We start from the raw sequence: 19,048 nt of genomic DNA, 5'->3' as shown, positions 1-19,048 counted from the left end.
GTGGACTATATGTTGGTCAGAAATTAAGTATCATAGATTTTAAAAGATAGATAGCTTCAAAATATCTTCTACAACCAAACAAAACAGGGTAAAATGAGAAATCAATAACATAAGGAAACCGAAAAATAAACTAACTTGTGGAATTAAACAACACACTCTTAAAGGACCAATGAATCAAAGAAATCACGTGAAAACTTAAAAATATAAGAGATGAATAAAAATGGAAATATAACACATCAAAACTTAAAGAGATGCTGGGAAAGCAGTTCTAAAAAGGAAATTTATAGTTATAAATACTTACATTAAAAAACAAGATTTTTGCCTTGGCTGGCATGGCTCAGTGGATTGAGCACTGGCCTGCAAACCAAAGGGTCAGTGGTTTGATTCCCAGTCATGGCACATGCCTGGGTTGTGGGCCAGGTCCCCAGTGGGGGGCACAAGAGAGGCAATCACACATTGATGTTTCTCTCCCTTTCTTTTTTCCCACCTCCCCCTCTGTCTAAAAATAAATAAAATCTTTAAAAAAGAAAAATACAAGATATCAAATAAAAAACCCAACTTTACCATTAAGGACCTAAAAATAAAAATGAATAAACTAAATCCAAAGACAGCAGAAGAAAGGAAGTAATAAAGATTAGAGCTGATCCCAAGAGATTCAAGACAGAGATCTAAGATTCAAGATCTGCTTAAGGAAGGTCTTGGGATGTCGCCTTAGCTTAATTTGAAATTATGGTAAGCAGGTGCCTGTAAGCTAAACACCCCATGTCCCACTGTTTGAGTCGCCCAGCAAGGATTTTCCTCCCTCGGGTGTCCCACTTCCACTCCCATTCCCACTTCGGAAATCTAATACTCCATTCCCCTTTGTCCAAAATGTCTGATCACTGTCTTTAGAATTTTCATACCTACGTGAATTCCTCACGTACACGTATTAAACTATGATTTTTCCTCAGGTTAAAAAAAAATAAAGATTAGAGCCAAAACGAATGAAAGAGAATAGAAACATAGCCAAAGTCAACAAAACCAGAGGTTGGCTCTTTGCAAATATAAACAAAATTGACAACACTTTAGCAAATATCAACAAAGTTTGACAACACTTTAGCAAGAGATTGACTAAAAAAAAAGATTCAAATTATTACAATCAGAAATGAAAATAGAGACATTACTACCAATGCTGCTGAACTACAAATGGTCATAAGAATTCTATAAACAATAATTTGCCAACAAAATTAGATCTCATATGTAGATGAAAAGAAAAAATTACTAGAAATACAAAACCTACTAATCCTACATCAAAAGAAAAAGAAAACCAAAATAGACCTATAACTAGTAAAAAGACAGAGTCAATAATCAAAAATCTCCCACAAAGCCTTATACCAGATGGCTTCATTGGTGAATTTTATCAAATATTTAAGAACACCAATCCTCCTCATACTATTCCAAAAAAATTAAAGGAGTGAAAACTTTCTGACTCATTCTACAAGGCCAGCATAGCCCTAATATCAAAACCACATAAGGACAGTACAAAAAACTATAGACCATTATCCCTTAAAGATCATTATCCCTTATAGACCATTAACCCATGCAAAAATTTTCAACAGAACGCTAGCAACATGAATTCAGTAGCATATTAAAAAGACTATACAGCATAATGAAGCAGAATTTATTCCTGTAATGCAAGGATAGTTCAACCTACACAAACTGATCAATGTAGTATACAACATAAACAGAATAAAGGTATGATCACCTCAACTAATGCAGAAAAAAACACAAAATTCAACACTCTTTCATGATAAAATTCTTCAAACTAGGAACAGAAGAAAACTAACTCAACATAATAAAAGCCATACATGAAAAACATACAGCAAACATCACACTCAGTAATGAAAGACTGAACGATTTTCCTCTAAAATCAAGAACAAGGAAAAAAAATGCCTACTTTGACCACTTCTAATAAAGTTGGTACTGGAAGTTCTAGCCAAGGCACTTAGGCAAGTAAAGAAAATAAAAGGTACCTAAATAAAAAAAGAAGTAAAATTACCTCTGTATACAGTTTATATGACTTCGTATGTAGAAAACTAAGATTCCACACAAAAGACTATTAGAACTAATAAAAATTTCACCAAAGCAGGATACAAAATCAACATGCAATATTCAGTTGCATTTCTATACACTATACCAAACAATCCAGAAAATTACAATAATAGTGCCATTTACAATAGTACCAAAAAGAATAAATACTTCAAGAATTAACAAAAAGGTAAAAGACAATGAAAACTACAAAAGATCACTAAAAGAAACTGAAGATATAAATAAAGGAAAAGAAATCCTGTATTCATGGACTGGGAAACTTAATATTGTTAAGATATCAATACTTCCCAAAGTGATCTACAGATTCAATGCAATCCCTATAAATCATAAAAATGCAAATTACAATCATGATTAAATAATACTACATATTCAAAAATTTAAAAATACCAAATAGTGACAAAGATACTGTCAGGAATTCTCATATAATACTAATGAGAATATACAAAAAAGTGGCATAACCATTTTGGTAAACAGTGTGACATTAATTCACAAAATTCCAGTTAAGTATCCTCTACAACCCAGCAATTCTATTCCAGGTATTCTTCAGAAATACAAAGGTTTATATATATCGCACAATAAATATTCTAAGCAACATTATTTGTAATTACCAAAAATCGGAAGCACCCAAATGTCCATTAGCAATAGAATGAGTACATAATTATATATGCATATAATTATTTTTAAAGGTTTTATTTATTTGTTTTTAGAGAGTGGGAAAGGAAGTAAGAAAGAGAGGGAGAGGAACATCAATTCATTGCCTCTTGCACACCCCCAACCAGGGACCTGGCCCACAACACAGCCATGACCAAGAATCTAACCAGCAATCTTTTGGTTTGCAGGCCAGTGCTCAATCCACTGTGCCACACAGGACAGGGCTATGTGTATATCATAAAATAAAATGCAGCAATGATACGTAGTGATGAGGAGCCATAGCTACACACATATGGATAATCATGTAAACATGATGTTAAAAAACTCATTAAAGGCTACCTACAGTGTGATCCCTGTATCTGAAGCTAACAGTTGGCAAAACTAATCTATATTGCACAAGGACACCTAATAGGTAGAAAAAACTTAAACAACATGTTCAAACTGAGTTAACTAGTCAAAGCACATTTTGCCTCTTTGGGTCTACCTAATTTAAAAAACTGAAGGTAAAGCTCAATTTCAAAGCTCTGACTCATCTATTTACTCCCAACAACTGGGAATCAGGAGTTCTGTATTCTAATTCAACTTTTACCACTAACTAATCCTATGTGTTAAATAATTAATTGGTCAATTCCCTCATTCATTAAAAAAAGGGAGGTGAAAACAAACAAAGATGAATCTATAGTTTCCCTTCAAGCGTGATGCTACAGACAATAAATACAGTATTACACATACATTAATATCTTGCCTCAGGTAAAGAAAGGTGAAATAATCGTATAGAAGATGTTTCTCCTATTACTATGACTCCTCAGCTGAAAATCAGGCATTTAGAGGAGAATTATTTTTAAAATCTTAGATCTCTAGACTACTAAACAGCTCATTGAAAAGGAATCCTTGCCTTGGCCAGAGTAATTTGGTTGGAGTGTAATCCTGTAAACTGAAAGGTTGTAGATTCAAATCCCAGTCAAGGTACTTGCCTAGGTTGGGGGTCTCTCTTCCTCTTTTCCCCTCTTTCTGAGAAGCAATGAGCATGTCCTTGAATGAGGATTAAAAATAAATCCTTACTTTCACTTGTAACTGCCATCTTCTACTAATTTGCAAAAACGACCAACACAAAGGGAAAGAGGAGAGGCACCCCTATGTTCGCTAGGGCTCTTAGAAAACATGAAGTTGTTCCTTTGTACATGGAAATTTACCCAAAAAATGATATTGTAGACATCAAGGGAAGGGCACTGTTCAAAATGGAATGTCGCACAAATGTTACAATGGCAAAAATGGAAGAGTCTACAGTGTTACCCAGTATGCTGTTGATACTGTTGTAAACAAACAAGGGCTTGGTTCTTCTTGCAAAGAGAATTAATGTATGTGCTGAACACATTAAGTACTCTAAGAGCTGAGAGAGCTTCCTGAAACATGTGAAGGAAAATTTTCAAAAAGAAAAGTATGCCAAAGGAAAAGGTACTTGGGAGTTCAAATGAAGTGCCAGCCTGCTCCTTGCCCAGAGAATTAAACTTTGTGAGAATCGATGGAAAGAAGCTTGAGCTGTTGGGACATTTTCCCTATGAATTCATGATATAACAGGTGTCAAAAAGAAAATCTCTGGTTGGTTTGTTTTTTAAGTACCTAAATAATTGTGTTAGAGAGATCAAAATACTCTTACATAACAGCTTACCTTCCACAAGCAATCTGAGTCACAATGCTTCCCATGAGTTCAAAAACTTTCCTTGGGTTTATTTCATGACTGGTAGAGTTATGACCCAACTGACCATACCCTCCAGCTCCAAAAGTAAACACTCCACCTTCCTAAAAAAGACAAAACCTTTTATCATTAGAAGGTCTGAAAAAAGAAAATAATCTTCAGAAAAATAAATTAATCTTTAAAATGGAGCTAATTTTTACTTTTATCATTTTCACAATTTTAACAGATACCTGACTTTTTAAGGTAAAATGTTTTAAAACGAAAAGACTTCCAGGTTCATGGCTAAATATTTTCACATATTTTTAAAGTATTTAATTATGGTCTTGTCATTATACATAAAATCATCATTAAAGAGATACTAACAATTTTGTATTTCCTTTTATTATTATTATATTCTTGTTGAATCCCAAGTACACACCTATAAAATCTGACAAAACCATTAAAATGACATCTTCGGTTTTCAAACTAGTTATATTTTTAACATAAAAGCTGTGCAAAGAATATATGCAACCAGAGTGCACAAATATAGCTATTTTAGCACACAATATAAATGGTCTTTAAAACCTGTATTATAAAAGTATGAAACTAGATTAGAGGTTATATATATAAAAGTAATCACAAGCACAATTAGTATTTTTAATTGTTTTTCTTCATAGTTTTAGCTATTATACAATTTATATCCCACTTTTATCATTTAATAGCATATTTATACATATTGCTATGCAAGTAAATTTTTTTTAAACTTTTACCAAGGAAAATTTCAAATACACAAAATTAAAGACAATATATATTTATTATTAACCCTTATCAGATATGATTTACAAATATTTTCTCCCATTCCATTGGTTACCTTTTCATTTTATTGACTGTTTTCTTTGCTTTACAATAGCCTTTTTAGTTTGATGTAGTCCCCCATTCATTTTCATTTTTGTTTCTGATACCTTTCCTTTTAGTGTCATATCCAAAAAATGATTACCAAGACTAACATCTAAGGGATTCCCTGTCATATTTTCTTCTAAGAGTTTTTTAGTTTCAGGTCTTATATTTATGTCTTTATTCTATTTTGAGTTACTTATGAGTAGTGCAAGCTAGGGATCCAGTTTTGCCAGTACCATTTATTAAAGACTATCTTTTGCCATTGTGTGTTCTTGGTGTCCTGTCGATGATTAGTTGACCCTATGTATGTGGGTTTATTGGTGAACTATCTATTCTTTTTGACAGTTTATGTGTCTGTTTTTATGTCAGTACAGTTCTGATTATTCTTTTCATAATATAATTTGAAACTAGGAAGTGTGATGTCTCCAGCTTTTTCCTTCTCAAGATTGCTTTGGTTATTCTGGATCACTTGTGATACCATATTAATTTTAAAATTGTCTGTTCTGTTTAAAATTCCACTGTAATCAAGATAAGAGTTCCACTGAATCTGTAGATCACTTTGAGTAGCATGCATATTTTAATATTACTGATTCTTCCAATCTAAGAACATGGGATAGCTTTCCATTTATTTGCATCTTCTTCAATTTCCTTCATTAATGTCTTCCACAGTTTTCAGTGCACAGGTCTTTTACCGCACTGGTTAAATTTATTCCTATGTACTAGGCTGGCCAAAAAGTTTGTTTGGCTTTAAAGTAAAAACAAAAAACACATCTTTCAGTTTCACCAACAACTTCACTGAATAACATATTCACCGTTTTTTTCCACTACCTTCTGCCATCTTTCAGACAACTTCATAATTCCATCTTCCCAAAACTTATCTTTTTGAGCAACTGCTCCAAAGAATGCCTTTTGCAGTCTTCCAGGCAATTGAAATTTCTTCTATTTAGGAGAATTTTATAAAGACCAAAATAAATGGAAATCTGAAGGTGCAATGTCCGGTGAACATGGTGGATGGATCAGAACTTCCCAGCCAGGCTCTAACGGTTTTTGCCTGGTCATCAAAGAAACATGCAGTCCTTTGTTATCCTGACGGAAGACTCTACATTTTCTGTTGAATACTTCCAGATGCTTTTTGTGGAGTGCTGCTTTCAACTGGTCTAACTGGGAGCAGTACTTATTGGAATTAATCATTTGGTTTTCCGGAAAGAGCTCATAATAGAGGACTCACTTCCAATCCCACCATATACATAACATCACCTTTTCTGGATGAAGGCCAGCCTCTGGTGTGGTTGGTGGTGGTTCATCTCGACTGTCCCATGAGTTCTTTCATTCCACATTACTGTAAAGTATCCATTTTGCATCACCAGTCACAATTTGTTTTAAAAACAGAATGCTTTCATTACGTTTGGGTAGAGAATCACACATGGAAATATAGTCAGGAAGGCTTTTTCTTCCCACTTAACTTATGTGGAACCCAAACATCATAGCAATTAACGTAACCAAGCTGGTACAAGTGATTTTCAATGCTTGATTTGGATATGCATGTCGGGTATCTCCCATGTGGTAGAACGCTGAATGTTCTCAACTGATGTCTCGATTTAACAGCTTCAACTTCAACTGGTCTATGTGACCGACCATGGAGCATCGATTGTCCAGCGAGAAATCTCCAGCATAGAACTTCACAAACCACTTTTGACATATGATCACTCACAGCACATCCTCCATACACTGCACAAATCTTTTTTTGCAATTCAGTTGTGTTTTACCTCTCTTGAAATAATTAAAAATAATATGCTGAAAATGTTGCTTATTTTCTTCAACTTTCAATATTAAAATGGCTACACAAAAATTTACCAATTTTGATAAAATCTTTTAAAAATGCATGCTGATGTGACAGCAATCACAATACAATCTAACAAAATTGTTTTGAATGCAGTTAAAGATGACAAAGCACTACTATAGCTATCTTTTGGGAAAAAAACTAACAAACCTTTTAGCCCAGAGGTCCCCAACCGCTGGGCCACAGACCAGGCTGCACAGAGGAAGAGGTGAGCAACAGGCATGCGAGCGAGTGAACCAGTCCTGGTACCTAAAAGGTTGGGGACCACTGTTTTAACCAATGCAGTATTTTTTATGCTACTATAAATGATACTGCTTTTCTTACTTTCTCTTTCTGATAGATTTTTCTTACTGTATAGAAATACAATTGATTTTTGTATATTGATTTTGTATCCTGCAACTTTACTGAACCCATTTTTTAGTTTTCTGGTTTTTTAAGCCCTTTATCATGTTGAGTTACCCTCATTCTATACCTAAATTGTTGACAATGTTACCAAAAGGTTGCTGAATTTTGTCAAATTCTTCTGCATCTATTAAGATGATGATTTTTATCCTCCATTCTATTAATGGAGTTTATGACACTAATTGATTTGCAGATACTGAACCATCTTTTCATCCCAGGGATCAATCACATTTGATCACAGTATATGATCATTATAACATGCTGTTCGATTTGATTTTGCTACTATTCTGTTCAGGAGTTTTGCATCTATGTTTACCAGGGACACTGGTAATTTTCTTTTCTTATAGTGTTTTTGTGTGGCTTTAGTATCAGGATAAAGCTGGTCTCATAAAATGAGTCTGGAATATTTACTTACTTTTCCATTTTTTGAAACAGTTTGAGATAAATTGGCATGTATTGTTTTTTAAATGGTAGAATTCACCAGTGAAGCCATCAGGTCCTGGGCTTTTGCTACATCCTATAAGTTTAGGTATGCTCTGTTTCCAATTTCATTTCTCAAGACAGTTTTTGATTACCCCTTTATTTCTTCTTTGAACCCACTGCTTATTCAGGAGTATGCTTTTTAATTTCCACACATTGCGAATATTCTGGCCTTTTTCCTGTTACTGATTCCTAGTTTCCTATCATTTTGGCTAGAAAAGTTAACTGATATGATTTCAACCTTCTTATATTTGTTCACACTTGTTTTCTAACATAACATGTATCAACTATAAAACATTCCATTGTGTTCTTGAGAAAAATGTATATGCTGCTGCTGCTGCTAGGTGAAATATTCTGTATATATCTGTTATGTCCACTTGATATAAAGTGCAGTTCAATACAATATTTCATTATTGATCTCCTGTCTGGATGATCTATCCATTGCTAAAAGTTGGTTACTGAAGCCCCCTACAATTACTGTGTTTCTGTCTATTTCTGCCTTAAAACCTATTAATATTTGTTTAATATAATTGGATGTTCCTTTGATGAGTGCTATATAAGTACAACTGCTACATCCTCCTGATAAATGCCTTTACTATTAATTTCTCAGTATCATTTAATACTGAAAACATGTTCAAATTTTCCTGGTTATTTTATTACATAACATCAGAAAGCATGTCTGGATGGTAATGTTAAGAAGTAGATCTAGGACTTCCAGCCAAGATGGAAGTATAGGTAGATACACTGTGCTTCCTCACACAACCAAAAGAACAAGAAATTTATAAACAAAAAACAACCAGAACTGCCAGAAAATCTAACTGTATGGAAGTCTGACAACCAAGGAGTTAAAGAAGAACCATTCATCCAGACCAGTAGGAGGGGCAGAGACAGGTTGTTGGGGAGGAGAGGACACATGGCAAGGTAGCAGCTGGAGGACCCAGCAGACTGGGCAGTCCCACATTTGCGTGCAGATGAACCAGGAGGAACAACTGGGGAGTGAGACAGACCATGCAACCCAGGGTGTTCCAGCATGGGAAAAGAAAGCCTCAAAAATCTATCTGTAAAAACCTGTGGAGGTTGTGGTGGCAGGACAAACTCCCAGCCTCACAGAAGAGTTCATTGGAGAGACCCACAGGGTCCTAGAACATACACGAACCCATACATCCAGGAATAAGCACAAGGGCCCAAATTTGCTAGTGGGTAGTGGGGGAAGTGACTGAAAGCCAGTCCAGAGCCCAGCAAGTGGCACTGTTCCCTCTCAGACCCCACCCCCACATACAGCACCAAAACCCAACAAAGTGGGTTGCACCATCCTGGGGAATACCTAAGGCTCCACCTTACAACATAACAGGAGCGCCAAGACCAAGAAATATGGCCCAAATGAAAGAAGAAATCAAAACTCCAGAAAAACAGCGAAGTGATGAAGAAGTAGCCAACCTATCTGATGCAGAGTTCAAAACACTGGTAACCAGGATGCTCACAGAAATGGTTGAGTATGTCACAAAATAGAGGAAGAAGTGAAGGCTAGGCAAAGTGAAATAAAGAAAAATATACAGGGAACCAACAGTGAAAGGAAAGAAACCAGACTCAATACAATTTGGAGCAGAAGGAAGAAATAAATATTCAACCAGAACAGAATGAAGAAACAAGAATTCAAAAAAATGAGGAGAGGCTTAGGAACCTCTAGAACAACTTCAAACATTCCCACATCTGAATCATAGAGGTGCAAGAAGGAGAAGAGGAAGAGCAGTAAACTGAAAACTTATTTGAAAAATGATGAAGGATGACCCAATCCAGCAAAGGAAACAGACATGCGAGTCCAGGAAGCTCAGAGAGTCCCCAAGAGGTTGGACCCAAGGAAGCACATACCAAGACACATCATAATTACATTACTCAAGATTAAAGATAAGAACAGAATCTTAAAAGCAGCAAGACAAAAGGAGGCAGTCATAAGACTATCAGCTGATCTCTCAAGAGAGACCTTTCAGGCAAGAAGGGGCTGGAAAAAAGTATTCCAAGTCATGAAAGGCAAAGACCTACAGCTAAGATTACTTTCTCCAGCAAAGGTATCATTTAGAATGGAATGGCAGATAAAGTGTCTCCCAAATAAGGTCAAGTTAAAGGACTTCATCATCACCAAGTTCTTATTATATGACATGTTAAAGGGACTTAACCAAGAAAAAGAAGAAGATCAAAACTATGAACAGTAAAATGAGAACAAACTCACAGCTATCAACAACTGAACCTAAAACAAAAACTAAGCAAACTACTAGAAAAGGAACTGAATCACAGAAATGGAGATCACATGGAGGGCTATCAGCAGGGAGGTGGAGAGGGAAGAATGGGGAGGGAAGGTATGGGAATAAGAAGCATAAATGGTAGATACAAAACAGACAAGGGGAGGTTAAGAATAGTATATGAAATGGGGAAGATCTCGTATGTACAACCCATGAACATGAACTAAGGGGTGGGGGGAATGCTGTTGGGAGGGGGTGCAGAGCAGAGAGGAATAATGGGGAGGAAAAATGGGACATCTATAATAGCATAATCAGTAAAATATACTTTGAAATAATAAGTAGGTCTAAATAAAAAATTGTGTATCAACTATAATTTTTTTAAAGTAAGTCCATGTGTTTTTAGCCTAATCCATCCTTGTTAAGCTTAACATTGCTTGATCTTGACCTAGATCCATTACTTCAATAAAAAATATATAATTGGAGCCCTGGCTAGTGTGGGTGAGTATGTTGAGCACAGGCCTGAGAACCAGGGGGTCACTGGTTCAATTCCCAGGCAGGGCACATGCCTGGGTTATGAGTAGGGTTCCTGGTGCAGGGTAAGCAAGAGGCAACCACACACTGATGTTTCTCTCCTCTCTTAAAAAAATTAATTAATTTTAATTAATGTATAAAAATGGAGATTTTCTACTTTTATTTCTTCTGAATTTATTAGTTGGAATTCTTCCAAAGAGAATTTAACTCATCAACTGTTAAATTACTCTGAAATACAATTTGCTAGTAAGTGGTGGAAGAAATCCTTCTCTACTAATTTTTAGAAAAATGAGTTGTCCTAGAAACCTCTAAAGATAAACAATTAAGTATGCTTTTTACTAATTTGGGGAAGAGTATAGTTATAAAGTAATGGGTTTTTATGCATTTGGTATATTTCCATTCACTTCAGTCATTATATCTTTTTGTAAATCAATGAAAGTGTCTTCAAATTGTTCTTCTGACATGACCTTTTGGGTTTTTGCAACGCACAATGCCAAAGACTATTCTTACCTAGAAGCCCTTTGAGTGTGGAGTCTACAAAAATCAAGGAATGTTTACTGCTTCCAGATTGTACATTGTTAACTACTTCTAGGACCTTAAAATGGTCATGGCCTCTCATATACTTAAAAGGAAAAAAGTAAAAGTTTATAATGATACCTCTTATCTTTAGATTACAGGATTTTAATTTAACTCAAACCATTTTATATCTCTTTTCTCTGAAACTGGAAATCAGTTTCTAATGACAGTAAAATAAGTACTTATTTGCTTTATCTTACTCTATATATTAAAAAATGATACCACCAATTTTACTAACAATAAGACTACAGAATGCAGTTTAACATTTCTTTCTGCATTGTTTATTCTCAGGCTATTTCCCACTAGTGATATACAACAAAATATTTTAATTTATAATAACCTGAAAGAATTATTCTTTCTGTAGTTGTGTCACTAGTTGTTTTTATTTTAAAGTTTTAAGAAATGTTAAATTATATAAAAATGCATATATATATTTCTTTTTTATTATAATAGTTTCTGGGTTCCAAAGTCAAAACTATAAAGCAAGTACATGTTGCAGGTTCGATTCCCAGTCAGGGTACACGCCTGGGTTGCAGGCCATGACCCCCAGCAACCGTACACTGATGTTTCTCTCTTTCTCTCTCTCTTTCTCCCTCCCTTCCCTCTCTAAAAATAAATAAATAAAATCTTAAAATAATAATAATAATAATAATATACCTCCCAAAACTCCAGTGAATAAGTATCACCAGCTACTTTTTACAGAAAGGAATACAGGAGATTAACAGAATTAGCATTTTAAAAAGCTCAATAAATATGGTTGTACATCCTAGGAAAATAAGATGAATAATTATTTGAAAGGTTAAATTTTAAAAGCATTAACATTGTGAACCTTTCAACCACAAAGTTAACCCCAAGGAATGATATGAAAAAATATTTTTTACTATTATTTCAACGCAGTCTTATTTCTTCCAAATGCCAATGAGAAAAGAAAATGACCAAAACTTATAACTTGACAACATAATTTAGTAAGATTTTAGTGGTTACATTTGTAATATGAATTATAACAATCAATAAGCTATGGTAATGAGATCAGCAGGTATATATTTTAAACTTCCTTACTAAGGGGCAATAAAAATTTTTTAAAAATTAACTTGATTGAGCGCAGGCTGGGAACCAAAGTATCCCAGGTTCGATTCCCAGCCAGGGTACATGCATGGGTTGCAGGCCATAACCCCCAGCAACTGCACATTGATGTTTCTCTCTCTCTCTCTATCTCCCTCCCTTCCCTCTCTAAAAATAAAATAAAATAAAATCTTAAAAAAAAAAAAGAACCACTTTGCTTAAAAAAAATTAACTTTAATAATTGTCATTATAGTATTTTTTAAATGAGTACACTAAAGTACTTGAAAATGACAAAGAATAATTCATATCCTCCTAAAATTCCAATGTGGGACTATACAGAGTTTTGTAAACTCTATATAGTTTATAAGATTAGAATTTTACTAGAGTTTATAGTTTATTAGATTAGAATATTTTTCTTGCCAATTTTATCTGCTATGCAGGATTAAGAAAAAGCAAAAACATTAATTTCTAATTTAGCCAATGAAAACTTGCCATTTCCTTTATGTTAACATGACTATAATAAATAATGTTCCTGGTAAAGATTAATGTTTTATTTTCATTTTACTTCTAATCATTAGGAAAGTACTACGTAGTACTGACACTTAACTGGCACATACCCAATAAAGTAAGATGTCAGAGTTAAAGCCATTAACAACACTGTGATGAAAGTTCATTATAGCTGCTTACATAATACTTAGCCTATGGATAATAACAAATAATCCCTCTATTACTTGTTGTACAATATTTATAAGCCAAATGGGAGCTAAATTAAAATTAGGCAGAGATATACATAAGTGGGATTGATATGCACAGCATGGCAAGCCTGACAAACTTAAATGGGATTCTTTAATTCAAAATATTATTTAACCAGTATTTCACATAAAGCCAAGAAACTCAACAATATATATTATCACATTTAAGAGAATATAATATAGTTCACACCTCGTAACATAAAACAAATTGAAATTTAAGGTAAACTGTTTTTGAGAACAAATAATAACCTAGGTACTTTTTCCAAAATAAACTTCTTTAGACATCAGTAACACTCAACTTTTAATGTACATATTATGAAAACATTTACTTATTATGAAATAACTTCTACGCACAATAATAAAAAGGTTTTATAAGAGTACAGTACCTTGGTAAGTGCAGCAGTATGATCTTCTCCACAACAAATATAAACTATTTTCTGAGTTCTTAGTGACTTCAATAAATTAGGAACATACCTATCTGAAAATTCCAACAAGAGACATTAACAAAACTTTTTAAATTAAAAACCTTCTAAAGTATGTTTCCTCTACAGCTTCCCAGGCTCAATGAACAGTGATGACTAAATAATGTTAACCAAGGCTCAATGAATTTTGCACTACAAGCCTACTAAGTTAGGTTCCCAGGCCTTTCTATTCTACTGTGATAAAGAAGGGATTTGAAAGAGTAGTTTAAGTGTTAAACTGCTTGAATGCCAATCAGCAACCATGAAATTTAAAAACCATTTGACTGCTTCTAATCCATACACATCATACTTTATATTCACTTCATGATAATTAATCTCACAGGATGCTGCTTAAAAGTTTGAAAATTATACTTCCCTGCTTTTTTTCTAGAAGAGATATAATGCCCTAATCTACTTTTCTTATGCAGAAAAAAAAATTTTAATTCTTTTTTGAGAGTATTATTTGCTTATCATTACCAGTTACTAGATCAACAACTCACTTTTGTCCATTTAAGTCATTACAATTATGTTAACTTCATGAAATTAGTTTTTGTATTTCAAATACTGGTGTTTGACCTAATGTAGTTATGAAAAATCAATTCCAAGTTCCCAACTAGTTTGAAGTAGTTATAATCTTTTAAGTTTAAAATATTTCCAAGACTCTAGCACCAATGTTAAAAGTGAAACCCAAACTGGAGTAATTTAACAACTCAGATTATTTAAATATTTCCTTGAAAATCACAAACAGATTAACACTTCATGTTACTTTCAAGAATAATTTTATTGCTTCTTTCCATCAATGCTGGCCAATGAGGAGGTTCCCAACTTGAAGTAACATTTTTCAACTTTCTTTTAATGAACATCCAACAGCAAAAACTTTTGTGCCGTTAAACTTTCTAGTTTATTTTATGATAAAATGGTATCTTTTGGCCTTCTACCACCCCCTGAAACTATTATCAAATGGAATTTTTAAATTAATTTCACGTCACCACCTCCCTATCAGGGAAGATTTAAATACATTTCTGACACTAAGAATCATTGAACTTTCTCAAAAGATCATCTCTTTTTAAAAGTACATCTATAAAAATGAGAACCTACCATTTTCATCATTAAGACCTAGTTGACCAAATTTGTTGCGTCCCCATCCAAAGATAGCTCCAGAAAGGGTGAGTACAAAACTATGGGCTCCTCCTGCTGCAACTTGCATAAAAGGGATTCCAATCAAAGACTTAATCAGCTGTGGTGAAGCTTGCTTTTTACAGTCAATGCCTAAACCCAACTGGCCATATTTATTCTGTCCCCAAGAGAAGACTTCGCTTGCTGTAAAACAAAAATCATAAAATTAACAATTTTTCTCAAACACGAAGTTTTACTTTGTGATCATTAGTTATTTTGGGATATTCTTCCTCTCATCAGATGGAAATACATATTCCTCTTTATTGTTTATTTCTTATACAAAATATATTACCTAGAAGAACATTCTGTATTTAGTACCCTTTAAGTTGAGTAACTTTAGTGATGAATGGCTAAGTTACATAATGTTATGCTCCTCAGGAAAGAACCATCTCTTTTCAATATCTAGCCCAGACATCTCCTCTGAGCAATAAACCCATGTATCCAATTGTTTACCTGATACTTACACTTGGATATTTCAAGGCACTTCCAGCTTGGTATAGCCCAAACTCAATTCATGACCCTCTTCTTACCTCCCATACCCGCACTTCTTCCCAGTGTTCCCCATCTCAGTAAATGATATCATAACTAATTCAGTAGCACAAGTCATAAACAGAGGGAGTCATCCTTAATACTACTCTCTTAGTTCATGCAGAGATTCATATCAATCTATTACCTATCACCAAGTTACACACAGTTTTCTTTCTAAAGAAAAATACAGCAAATAGATCCACTCACCACCATCTCACCTGGTTCCTATAATAGTTTTGTCTGCTTGTCACTTATGCCCCCCACTGTCACCCTCTTTTGCAACTTTAGGCATTTATCTATTTTTATTAAATAAATGACAATAATAATCAATACACTAACAACTGATGTTTTAAAAGTCATACTATAAAATAGTATTCACTTAAAGTAAGTGTCCCTCCAAAATTAGATCCCTGGTTCCTCTGCAAAGAAACAAGTACTCATACATATTACTGATAGGTACACTTCATGAAATATTCTATGCACATACTAGCAGACATTTGTACATACACATAGAAATATTATAAAAACACAGATTTGATAATGTTGCTCATCTGAAAAAATATGTCAATGCCTTCTCACTGCTGTTGGTATAAACACTTTTAATAAGGGTTATAAGGTTCTGTGTGATCTGTTTCCAAACTCATTTCATACCAGTCTCTTCTTTCATTATACTCTAGCCATACTCATCTTCCTTTACATTCTCCAATGCCTGTTTCTCACACACTTGCTGTTCCCACTAACTAAACCTTCCCCTCATCTTTGTCTAGTTCATTTCTACTTTCTCCCAGCAGGAAGCCTCTCTGATCTCCAAGATTAAGTTCAGTTCCCCTGTACATGTTCTAAATATCCTAAACTTTTTTCTTTACAGTCCTTTTTCATAGTATGTAGTTACAGTGCTATTTGTGTGACTGTACCACAAGCACCGACAGTATACTTGCTTACCACTTCATACCGTACACCCTAATGTGCCTAGTTCATACCACGTAATCAAAAAAGAAATTCATTAAATGAACAAGATACTGTGCTAAACATAATGCTGAACAAGGCAAAAGAATACCTACCTATGAGTCAAGATAAAAAACTGCCCTCAACAGTTAAACCTCTGAGTTTAAGTTTATCTTGGATCTACCTATTAAAATATCAAAAGAGGAGTCAGTGCCCTGGCCAGGTGGCTCAATTGGTTGGCACACTGCCCCATACACCAAAAGGTTGCAGGTTCGATTCTTGGTCAGGGCACGTACTTGGGTTGTGGGTTTGATCCCCATTCGGGGTGCATATGGGAAACAACCAACTGATGTTCCATTCTCACATCACTCTCTCTCTAAAAGCAATAAAAATGTACTTGGGTAAGGATTAAGGGGCAAAAAAAGGAGTTGGCAAAGTAACAATGACTACAGGGATGCCAGCCTCCCACTACCTAAAGGAGTTTAAATTCCTTAATATTGCATTTAAAGCCCTTTGTAACAGACTTGTCTTTACTTCAATTTCAGCTGAAGTACGAGTATGTCTCCCATTCTCTCACAATACCCATATGAAAATACACATCAGCACTCAAATAAAGACAATACTTTCCTGATTCTACACCTTTACTATCACCTTAGCCAACCCTCAACATTTCCACAAGCTATATATTTCTAAATACTTCTCCAATTCAGAATAAATTCTATGCATCTTTCAAGGCTATCATCAAATATCAATCCTCTCCTAATAGTTACTAATTTTATTGGCTGGAACTAATTACACTTTTTTCTTCATACCTCTAGCATTTTACTTTTACCTTGACCAGAGTAGTAGGTATTTTTTTCTGCTTTGATCTATAGCTATTTATTTAAATATCTGCCTCTTCCACTAGATGCTATGGTCTCTCTAACACTGTCTATTAACTTATCGGTATTTCCCTATAGTTCTAGTCTAATGTTTTGTTCACAAGATGCCTCACCAGACATTTAATGAATGAAAATAATAATACAATATTACTTGAGAAGCCACTGGGGCTTATTTTTTAAATGGTAAAATACAAATATATGGCAAGTTCTTTACTAACCCAAGTTACAATCCTTAGCTGGCTGATGAAAAAATTAAATGAATAAGAAAGGAAAGCAATAACGCTAACAGGAATCTTGGCCTTCTCTGCTTTTATTTATAAAAAGCTTATCTGTGAGATCCAATGAGATTAGGCAAGTTATAGCTTTTCCCAGCTGTGAAGGAATAGCATTTAACAGACTAAAGAAACAATTAGACAAAAAAAAAATCTATCTTATTCACATCAACATACTAGCAATACATAATTTGACAATGACACCATTCATAACAACAAAAAAATCAAATACCTGCAGAAAAACCTAATAAATGTAAAACTCCATAGAAAACAACAAAATACCATTGAGAAAAATTACAAGATTCAAATAAATGGAGGGCTCTAGCAGATTCAAAAACTAAAAGACTATGTATTATAAAGACTTTCCTCCCTGGCTGGCATAGCTCAGTGGATTGAGCGTGGGTTGCAAACCAAAGTGTCGCAGGTTCAATTCCCAGCCAGGGTACATGCCTGGGTTGCAGGCCATAACCCCCAGCAACCATACATTGATGTTTCTTTCTCTCTCTCTCTCTCTCTCTCTCTCTCTCTCTCTCTCTCTCTCTCTCTCTCTCTCTCTCCCCCTCCCTCCCTTCACTCTCTAAAAATAAATAAAATATTAAAAAAAAAAAGATTTTCCTCAAATTGATTTGTAAGAGGCAAGGCAGTCCGAACCAAAATCCTAGTGGTCTGTGTGTCTGTAAAAACTGTCAAGCTAATTCTAAAATGTATGTGGAAATAAAAACAATCAAGTACCAGAACAATCTTAAATGAGAAAAACAAATTTGGAGGACTTTCTGCTCAACTGAAGTATCAAGTAATAAAACTAAAAAAGGGAAAAGGAAAGATAAACAATGCTTACCTTTAGAGAGTGCAAGTGAATGATAGTAACCGCAAGCAACCTGTACTATCTGGATATCTGACAAACTTTTAATATTTCTAGAAAATAAGAAAAGAGATCAGGATTAATTAATTTCATCTAATAAATATATCCTGAACACTATTTATATACTATTCACTGACCACCTACTATGCATAAGTATAGTTTCCTACCAATCTAGCAGTTTGTGTTATTTACACAAGCCCAATTTACCAAAAATTTATGCTAAAATATGTAAACTAAATCTAGATATGAAAAAAAGTAAGTGGGATGAGAAAATACCTTGAAAGAACATTTAAGCAAACTATGCACACACTTCAAATACCCCTCAGAATGCTTTTACAATTTAGAAGTTTTCTTTCATTACCAAAATTTTTAAAATATCTTTAGCTTAGCACATAAAACTTGCAATATATTTATAAAACAATTGTACATGATCTAATTTGTCTAATATTGATATCTGGCCTAGTTTAATATATTTTCTTTTCTATCAAGTTCCTTAAGAACATTCCTATCATGTGGTACTACCAATTCTCACATTATGAAATCTATTCCTTTTGGGCTATTCTTTACATCTGAATCACTGATATTCAATTCCTTACTAGGGAAATTTAATCAATTCACAATTAATAGGATCACTGATGTGTCCAGTCATGTTTTTTTCCCTTGTATTTTTATAGTTTCTTTTTTTCTCCCATTTCTGATTTTCCCATTACTGCAATGTGATTCTAAAGGCTA

General features: G+C 34.1%; 1 protein-coding gene across 4 annotated transcripts in view; it reads right to left on the bottom strand.

Moving 5' to 3' along the window:
* HERC4 (HECT and RLD domain containing E3 ubiquitin protein ligase 4) overlaps window positions 1-19,048 on the bottom strand; it is a 129,421-nt gene that overhangs the window by 84,738 nt on the left and 25,635 nt on the right. For all 4 annotated transcript variants that reach the window (XM_045842334.1, XM_045842333.1, XM_045842335.1 and 1 more), the window contains exons 5-8: window positions 18,293-18,369; window positions 14,751-14,972; window positions 13,578-13,669; window positions 4,409-4,539 (exon numbers count right to left, since the gene is read on the bottom strand). In XM_045842334.1, the coding sequence (XP_045698290.1) occupies window positions 4,409-4,539; window positions 13,578-13,669; window positions 14,751-14,972; window positions 18,293-18,369 (522 nt within the window). The remainder of the gene's footprint in view (window positions 1-4,408; window positions 4,540-13,577; window positions 13,670-14,750; window positions 14,973-18,292; window positions 18,370-19,048) is intronic.

This window comes from Phyllostomus hastatus, unplaced genomic scaffold (assembly GCF_019186645.2).
Source record: "Phyllostomus hastatus isolate PE091 unplaced genomic scaffold, TTU_PhHast_1.1 phas_contig_38, whole genome shotgun sequence".
Taxonomy (NCBI): domain Eukaryota; kingdom Metazoa; phylum Chordata; class Mammalia; order Chiroptera; family Phyllostomidae; genus Phyllostomus; species Phyllostomus hastatus.
This window is presented reverse-complemented; position numbering and strand designations above follow the sequence as displayed.